Genomic DNA, 9,158 nt, shown 5'->3' with positions numbered 1-9,158 from the left:
CAGCACGTGCTTTGTGCCCGATACCAATTTAGAGTTGCAGAGCAGCCCTGGAGACGACAGGCGTGTGTTTACAGGCAGTAATGAGCTAAAATACTTCATCGGCCTTATCAGTGTATTTAACTGACATGAACGCTTACACATTGCGAGACTTTTCTTCTCATCTGTATCAGGATTCCTGGAGCCTCTCTGGGATTAACTCCAAGCATGTTTTCTCAGCTCTGACGCTGGGTATGCCAAAGCCAGATACAGTTTACTCCAGTGAGAGTTGCCGGCAGGCCCTTTACTGTATTGCTTTACCATTCCCCATCAAGACTGCTTTTAATGAGGGGCTCTGAGCCCAGCGCCAAACGCAGAGGGCACCGGGACACTCCTCACGCGGACCCACACGCGCAGACAAAGCACCCTCCTTATCGCCACTGCCATCACCACTACCGGCGCTGCCCCGCCGCTCCGGGCTCTGCCGCCGCTTCCGCGCTGCCGCCGCTCCGGGCCCGGGCACCGAGGGCGGCAGCAGCGCGAAGCGGCTGCGCTCCGCCCCAGCAGCCTCTGTAGGCCCTGCCTCCCTCCTGCCCGGCTGCCCTGGAAGGGGAGGACCGGCCATGAGCGGTTGGGTGCTGCGCGCCGTGCAGCGGAGCCGAGCCCGCCTGACCGTGAGTGCGGCGGGGCGCGGCGGGCGGCAGTCCACACGGAGCCCCCTTCCCAGGAGCGGCCCTGCCGCCGCTCGGGCCTGCGCCGCCCGGGTCGGGCCTGCGCCGCCCGGGGCCTTGCAGGAGGCGGTGGCTGCCGCTGCGGCCTCGGCGGCCGGCAGCGTCGCCGCTCTGCCTCTGCTCTTGCACGGCTTGCCGGGGAGCGGGGGCGGAGAGCCGGGCCGGGCCAGGAAGGGACGCCCTGCCCCGGGCAGGGGGACAGTTTCGGCTGGAGAAGCCCTGCTGTGCTTTGGCTGCGGGGCGGGGAAGGTGGTGGTCTAATGCACGCCGCGGCGGTGGGGCTGCCCTTCCGCCTCCCGGGGCTGCTTGCGGCTCCGGGGCCGCCGCCTGCGGACCGGAGCGCCCCGGCCGCTTGGGCACGGCCCGCACCGCAGCAGGTTTCTCTCTCGTTCCTCTCTTACCGGGACACTGATGTCTGTGCTCCAGAAAAATGTCTAACCTGAATCTTGAAGGAGTACCTTGCTTAACCTAGGTGGCTCCCCAAAGCTACCTGTCTCCTGCTCTTCTGATGTTCCTGGATAAAAATACAAAGCCACAGGAAAGCTTGGCAGGCTGCATTTGTGTTACCAAACTTCTCATGGAAATGATCTGCTGTGGCTGCTAAGTATAATTAGTTTTACAGCTATAGATGGCTTGTGGTATGTTGTACCAATGTGTCTTGTCTTCCGCTAGTCTAAAATCGCCCTCCTACTTCCAATTCTTAAACATGTAATTTTATTCATACAAGTAGTCCCACTGAGATCAGGGGCTAAAATCGTTGCATGCTCAAGAATTTGAGAGAGAGGCGCAAGTGAGCTGATGTACTCGAGTTGGTTTCTCATACGTAAGTTGAGAAAGGAAATGCGTTTTGTCATTACTTTTGGTTACAGTATTTTGAATCTTCATGAAGTTCTTCAGGTAATTAATTTAGATTGTACAGCTTACTTCTCATGGAGTTGCTTTGGTTTGCTTTGATTTTGAAGAGCATTTGCAGTGAGTCTTTACATTATGGAATCCTTGCTTTTGGCGGCCTGTAAAGTTACTTTGTACACTTCAATATTATTGTTATGCTTATCCTCAGAAATTTAATTTCTCAGGTGGTTTTGTAGTTTATATTTGCTGCAGTGTTTTTCTGATCATTGTGGTGCTGGTTGCACACGTACAGCTGTTTTAGTGTCTTCCTTCCTCTTAGCAGCGAACTGATGTATTTCTACCCCAGTTATCATTGCTCCTTCATATGCACTATAGTAGCAGATAGGAATCTCAGAGTGGAACTCAGGTAAACCCATGCAACACAAGAATGCCTAGAGAATGTGAGGTCTGACTAGTTCAACTTTTGTATGAAAATTGTGAATTGTGGGGGAAAGCCTGAGCTTTTCTGTGCAGTCATGGGGTGACTGGGGATTATGCTATGGTCCTGTGAAAATTGGAAGTTGTTGTACTGTGTGCCAGAGAGCTGGGAAGACCATCCAAGCAGGGAGTCAGGACATCTTGGTTCTGTTCCTATTTCTACACAGATGGCCTAAGAGTGACCTAGTGTGAGTTACTTCAGCTCCAGTTTCCCATCAGTAAGGTGAAGCTGCTTTTGCAAAGTATTTTCAGAGACAGCTAAAGAACTGCCTAGGAACAAAGCATTTCTGTCTTATTAGATGCTGCAAGACCACAGCTTTTTATTGCAATAATGCAGCATTAAAGGGTGGTGTAGCACCTTTATAGGACAGTACGGAGTCTTGTCAGTGCCAAAGCCTTTCCAGTTGTTTTGCTATAGGAATACTGCTTACTTCAGGACACTAAAAGGCCTAATTCTGGTACCATTCAGGTTTCAACTGCTAATTGTACCTCAGGAGGGGAAGCTGCTTTGCCTGGAAGAAGGCTGAAAAACCTCAACGTCAATCTATTCTTAGTGCTGTCCTTACTGAAGGAGATCCCCAGGGTAACTGTTGAATGTTTTGTGAGACGTTGCTGTATGAAGAGCAGCTGGAAAGAACTTTTATGCTTAGGAGATGCTTCAGGATCTCCTGTTGGAGAGTTGGTGCAAATGGGCATGATCCCTGGCTAGTGAGAACTCTAAGGAGCAGTAGTTGTTGCCTGCCAAACAAGGTGGGTACATAGGAATGAAGCATGGGGAGGTCATACTTGCCTGGTGCCCACATAGCAGCTCAGTGCTAAAGCTAGGAATTAGCTTTAGCCAATTTTGCAAAACAGTAGACTGGGTTTCTACTTTCAGTGTGCTGCCTGCCCTGCTAAGGGAGCACAGAGTGGCTTACAGTGACAGAGGTGCCCATCAGTTCTGTGGTAATAGAAAGGGCAGTTGAGAAAGCTGGTTGGTAACTGTCCTTGCCAGTGACACGTTTTCCTCCCTCCTTTCTCACTAGCATCTGCCTCATCTAGCATCAGGGAGACTCCAGAGAAGGCCCCACGTGGCAACCCTGAGCCATGCATACAGCACTAAGGAGGAGAGCTCTGCAAGACCGATTGGCCGCTACCCAGTACCCAATAAGAAGGATATGCCGTATGACATTGTGGAGCTCATGGAGGAAGTAGAAATGAAGGTAAAAGTGTTCTGCTGCAAAATCCTCTCAGCAGAAAGGGTCCAAAGTGACCAATGTCTCTGGTTTGGTCTAACAAAAACCTGATAGGAGACCGAGGTGATCAGTACTTCTTGCAAAGTTTTTTCCAGTCTAAAGGATGGGGATTTTACTGGGAGTCTTGCAGTGGATTGTAAGTGTCTCTGATTCTCTGAATCTAGTGGGTTGTTTCAGGTTGTTTCCAGTTCACAGGGGTAGTTGAAACTCCAGAGTGTATTTTGTTTTTTTTTTTTTTTTTGCTTGGAGAGCATCTGTGTTCACTTGGAACACTATTATGATTATTATTAATAATTTTCTTGGACATTTTTTTTTGGTAACCTTTTGAGGGGCTCTTTAGGCGTCGGCATTAAAAGGCCCAACAGGTATTCCTTCTTTTGTTCTTCATTTTTTTCGCCCCAAAGTTAAATGGGTTGCAGGGTGGCAGAACAGAACAGCGTGCCAAATGCACTACTGTGCTGGTATAAGGGAAACAACAGAGAATCAGACGTGAATTCCCTTCCCCACTCCACACACACCTTTGTGATTTCTAAAACACTGCACCAGCTGAAGCTCTCTTGATACTCCTTTCTTCCAAGAGCTTCCTCAGACAGCAAAGCTAATCCTTCCGTCCCTGTAGTTCCTGCCTGTTTGTTGTATCTTTGCTCTGTTACAATTACAGTTGCAGTTATCTCTCTGAAGTTTGTGTAATAACAAAAGGAGTCACCAGACTCACAGGTATCTATAATGTACTGAGGAAGAGCCAGCACAGCTTTCATATGCTGTGATGCAACCTCTTCCCTCTCAGTGCATTGAAGGGCTCAGCAGAGACCTAGATGTAGGATCCAATCAATACAGTAGACTAGGATTTCCAGAAACTGCTGCCAACTTCTGTTGCCAAAGGTTCCTAAAGAAGTTAATCAGTCATGATTTGAGAGATAAGAACCTCCCCTTGGTTAACTAACAACAAACAGATGTCTAGGATAGGAGGAATACAGTCAGCTGTGTGACGGTGGAGAGAGATTGCCAGTGGAGTCTGTCACACATTAGCGATTCTACTTTTTCATAAACATCCTGAAGAATAGCAGCCAGGAAGCCACAGTCTCACCAAAGACTGATTGAACAGAACTGCCATGGGATCTCCCACTGCTTGGCAGGCAGGCAGTAAAACCAGCTGAAATCCCATACTGATAAACGTGAAGCAGTGGGACGCAGACGCACATGGGTTCAGTATTAGCTGATCTTGCATAGGAGAGACAGCAAGTGAGTCTCTGGGAGTGGCAGCGTAGTGTACCATCAAAGAGCATTGGGAATCATCAGGGAGAGAACAGAGAATGAAACAGAGTCACATCCTTGGACCGGCACATAAATCCACAGTATGCCTGTACCTCAAACCGTGTGGCATTCCGTTTGGGCTGGTTCTGTCTTGGGTCCCATAATCTTATAGGGAGAGGCAGAGCTAGAGGAGGTCTAGGATGGCCGGACGGACATAGCAGCTTCTGTCAGGCAGAGACGAAACAGATGATAATTGCTTACTTTGGAAGAGAATCGCCTGAGGGGAGTGTGATTGTGTTCATTACTGGTGAGGAGAAGGTGAGCAGGGCAGATTTCGTTCTCTGAAAACATAGCAACACCTAATTAAGAATCACATCATTACATTGTCAGTCATATGTATAAATAGGCTCAAAGTGCAAGGAGAGCGGGACTGTGGAGATTCTCTGGGACTGCTGTGCTAACCATTTTTTTCCTAAGCCTCACATATTAATGTTGCCAGCTGCACTGTGCATTAAGACTAGTATTCTTGACTTGTTTGTCTTTTTCCTTGAATAGACTGGATTTTTGCCTAATGTGTTCAAAGCCATGTCTCATCGACCTGCTGAATTCAGAGCTTTCTTCGCTTATTACAATGCCATTATGAACAAAGACACAGGTAAACCATACACCTTGAAATAGCCCTTCACTTCGCAGATGTGAAAAGCTGCTTTAAGTGACATCCCTGACATCCTATATTGTATTCCCTCACTGTGCCTTATGTCAACTCATAGTAGCAGCTGGCAGAGGCTGGAAGTGCTTTGCTGCTTCCACCTTCTGCTCGTATTGCATAAAGCTTCAGACTTTCTAGCCTGGGGTTAAAATGCCAGGCAGAGCTGCTTTGCAGCACCATTCTCTGTGTCAGGAAGAAAGGACAGGTTGCTGCCTACAGGATGATGAGCCAGGAGCCAAACATGGTAACAGCATGACCAGTGGCTTCACTGACAGTGCTGTAGTCCCATATTACCCAAGCAAGATGAGCATTGTAGGTGTGATGAGGGTGACCAGGGATAGCCAACAGTCCAGACTTGACTAACAAGTTCACAGCGACAAAGCAGGGCCAAGAAAGTCTGTGGGCCAGGCTCAGGTTCCAGATCAAGAGGGCTACGTGGCCAGGCACAGCTACGGCTGCAGGGCAGCTGCACTGTAGTTAGGGCAGAGGCCAAGGCCAAGGGCTCAGCATAAAAGCAGCTCCTAAAGGAAGAGGCATGCTGTTGCTAAAGCTTCCTGCAGCTCTCCCTTCACAGCAGTTCTTATCAGTGAGATGGCCATAAGCAGTGAGCAGAATTTCTCAAAGGGTGTACACACTGGGCTCTGACATGCTCCGCTGTGGATTTCTGAACCCATGGAGTTGTCTGCATGCTGCAGGAGTGGGAAGAAGGCAGTGATTCTTATCTATACGCTTTGACAGCGGGAGGCCTCTGGCTGTCCCTGGCATAGAACATGTAGTGAGACTGGTCGTTCCAGTGCACGGTGGTCGGTGTGAGGAACTTCTCACAACTCTCAAGCCTCTGAGAAGACATGATTTGAAGACCACTTGTTCCTTCCTCTTATTTCCTGTGAGACAGGAAACTTGTTCTCATTGCTTTTGCTGTAAAGACGCATCAGTAAAATCAGGAGTTTGTAAAATAACCTGGGAAGTGTAGGCTGCTCCATCTGGTTAGAGAAGATAAGGGTCTGGGAACAGGGTCTCAGCAAGTTCCAGTGGCAGCAAAGAGCGCAACCTTTTGCCTCGCCCACTGAGATATAGTCTATGCATAAGGCTTTCTACTCTGCTTGTGCTGCTGGCGTGAAGCCATGCCCTCAACGGTGAGAGGATCTATTTGGTCATTCTCATACCCCTGCTTGCTTATTGTTTGACTTAAGGAGCAGGACTATCTTGGATCCCACCCTTTTTTCCAGCATCTGTCCTGAAGCATCACAGAGTTGCCACCTCTGCCTCTGATCTGTTTCCGAGTAAGAAACTCTCTCTTCCCGATTACTTTCCAGCCAAGAGGTTTTACTAATATCTTTCATGCTTTTGCAAAACACTAGTTTTCTGGAAATACCCTCAAAATCCAGTAAAGTAGTAGCTTTTGGAAGGAAGGAGGAAGGGATCCTGACTTTCCCTGTGAAATGTGATTTGAAAAACAACCTGCTGATGATTATCTTGAGAAAGGCGAAGAGTATGAGTGCTGATGTACAGACAGGTAAGTTCCTCTGCTCCTCTGCACTGTTCTGGTGTGAAGGTGTTTGTGAAAATTGCTAGCATTGATTCTGAGTATAACCCAGCATGGATATCATTTACAGGGTTTCTTTAAAGAAGTCACAGGGCTAGTCGCTTCTTACAAGTTGGCATTTGTTTGTCACCACACTAGAAATTCTCAGATCCCTGGTCTTGCAGTAAGTCATTGCTCCTGTTTGGTTTCATGTTCTTGCCTTAGAAAGTGGTAAATAATGTTTACTTGTTGAAACCTGCTCGGTAGGTTTTACAACGTTGCTGTCCTCTGTAGGAGCAGCAATGAAAAATGAATCGTGCCAGGGGCAACCCTCTTAGCCATGTGAGTCTGAGATATACACAGAGAAGTACCAATCAAACTTCCTACTTGGTGTGCTAGTATTTGGGTGCTAGTATTTTTGCTCCACTGAGTTCTGTTAGATAGAACTGTTGTTCTCTGTTGACCAAGTAATGTATCTCTTATCCTAACAAGGTGCCTAATGAGCAAATGTCCAGTTAAATTGGTCCCTTGGATGATTTTTTTGGAGGTCTCTGCGCACTCCCTGGACTTCTGTCCATTTGGCTGTTCTATGAGCAATTGGTACTCAGAGCCCTTATTGTTTCCCCAGTCATACCTGCATCGGTGGATTAATTTTAATAACAAAGCGTACCAAATCTTTTGCTCTCCCTGTAGGGCGTCTCAGCAAGGCAGACAAAGAGCTCATAATTGTGGCCACAAGTGTTGTGAATAGATGTACCTACTGCGTGGTTGCACATGGAGCACTTCATCGGATATATTCCAAGCAGCCAGCACTGGCTGACCAGGTCAGTGCTGTTAAAACGGCATGTGCCACACTTACTTTGCATGTACTTCTGGGAGACCGGAATGGCTTTCTCTTACACGTTTGCTTCTTCACCTAATGTTTTCATGCTTCAGCCTGTGGTTCCCAGCACAGGCAGAGGAGAGCTATTAGACATAGCTGGGACATTAATAAAATGCCTGGCTTATACTTGGTTATTGGTGAATGGTTAGATGACCTGCACCACCAAGGAGGACTTCATCATGGTACTATGTTATCATAGCAGCACAAAATGCACAGCTTGATACTGAAGGTATGATAATAAACCAGCCATGAATTTGAGGGTAGCCATGGAGGAGGGATGGGTGTGCATTCTCGTCCATTCTCCAAGAAATATGCAGGGATGGTCAGTCGATCTGCAGAGCATTCAACCTATGGCCCATGTCCTTCGTTGTTGCAACCCTGCGTTTGTGGAGGAACCTGCTACTGGGGGAGGGCTGCAGCATCCTGATGGTGTTGGGTCCCCAGAACTCCTGCACGGTCCCTATGTGAGAAGGGAAGTAAAAGAGATGTATCCTTTGTCTTACAGTAGCCGGGGTGTCTGGTTCAGCTAGCGAGAGAAAGAGCCTGCACGCTGCCACCTTTCTGCCTCATGGAGATAAGATGGTGATAAGCCACCCGGGCCCTTTGCTGTTTCCCTCTGTCCTTCTTCCAACTTCCTGGTTTGTGCCTTTTCACAGGTCACTGTGAATTGGAAACTGGCTGACCTGAGTGATCGGGAACTGGCAATGCTGGAGTTTGCCCTTGCAGTCTGTAAAGCTGAAAACATCACTGAAGAGCATTTCCAGAAGCTGGAGGCACATGGTTTTGACCGTGAAGATGCCTGGGACATAGGCATGATTTCTGCTTTTTTTGCTATGTCTAATCGCATAGCTCATTTTATTGACCTGCGCCCAAACAAGGAATTCTACACTATGGGCAGGGTACCCCAGAAAAAGAAGGAGGAAGAGAAGGCTGAGAGTGCCTAACCTTGTGCTCTGGTGGCTACAGATCTGCAAGAGATGATCGAGATCTCGTTTCTTAAACTCATGCGGCTAATTTGCGACTATGTTAAGAGTTTAGAAAGTTAATTCCAGATTGTAACCATGAGGAATGAGTCTCACTTTTTTTCAGTGTGCCAAGTCTAGAGAGGTTTTTCAACCACATGGTGATTCCAGTGCTTTCTGTGTTTGTAAAGCAGCTGCAAGATTGTAACTTTGATCTCAACAGTCTTTAAATGAATAACAAACTCCCAGGGCAACAATGTGGGTTATAAATGAGCTGTTTCAAATCTGTTTTGTAATCTCTGTAATTTTAAAGTCAATATACTTTATTGCTGCCTGTGTATTTCTGTAGATAATATACACTTTTGGCTAAGTAGCAGAGAGGTACATTTACGTGCGGCTTGGGAAGACGCTGATACATGCTCTCTCCTTTTTCTAAATCTACTTGCAGCGTGGGTAAGTGCATGTTTATTTCAGTGGGTCTTGCTGTCCGGTCAGTGAGTATTTGAGGCAGCTCTCACTGGCTTCAGTGGCAAATCCCCGGGCAGTTACCTCGG

The 9,158-nt window shown here is 47.7% G+C and overlaps 1 protein-coding gene across 1 annotated transcript; it reads left to right on the top strand.

Annotated features, from left to right (window-relative positions):
- Positions 1-279: 279 nt before the first annotated feature.
- Positions 280-8,944, top strand: LOC104145406 (uncharacterized). The gene is made up of 5 exons (XM_068928942.1): positions 280-650; positions 3,062-3,238; positions 5,081-5,180; positions 7,453-7,583; positions 8,299-8,944. The coding sequence occupies exons 1-5, from the start codon at positions 600-602 to the stop codon at positions 8,584-8,586; spliced, it is 747 nt and encodes a 248-aa protein (XP_068785043.1). The 5' UTR covers positions 280-599; the 3' UTR covers positions 8,587-8,944.
- The last annotated feature ends 214 nt before the right edge of the window (positions 8,945-9,158 follow it).

This window comes from Struthio camelus, chromosome Z (genome assembly GCF_040807025.1).
Source record: "Struthio camelus isolate bStrCam1 chromosome Z, bStrCam1.hap1, whole genome shotgun sequence".
Taxonomy (NCBI): domain Eukaryota; kingdom Metazoa; phylum Chordata; class Aves; order Struthioniformes; family Struthionidae; genus Struthio; species Struthio camelus.
The sequence above is the reverse complement of the archived record's forward strand: the minus strand, read 5'-3'. Positions and strand labels throughout refer to the sequence as shown.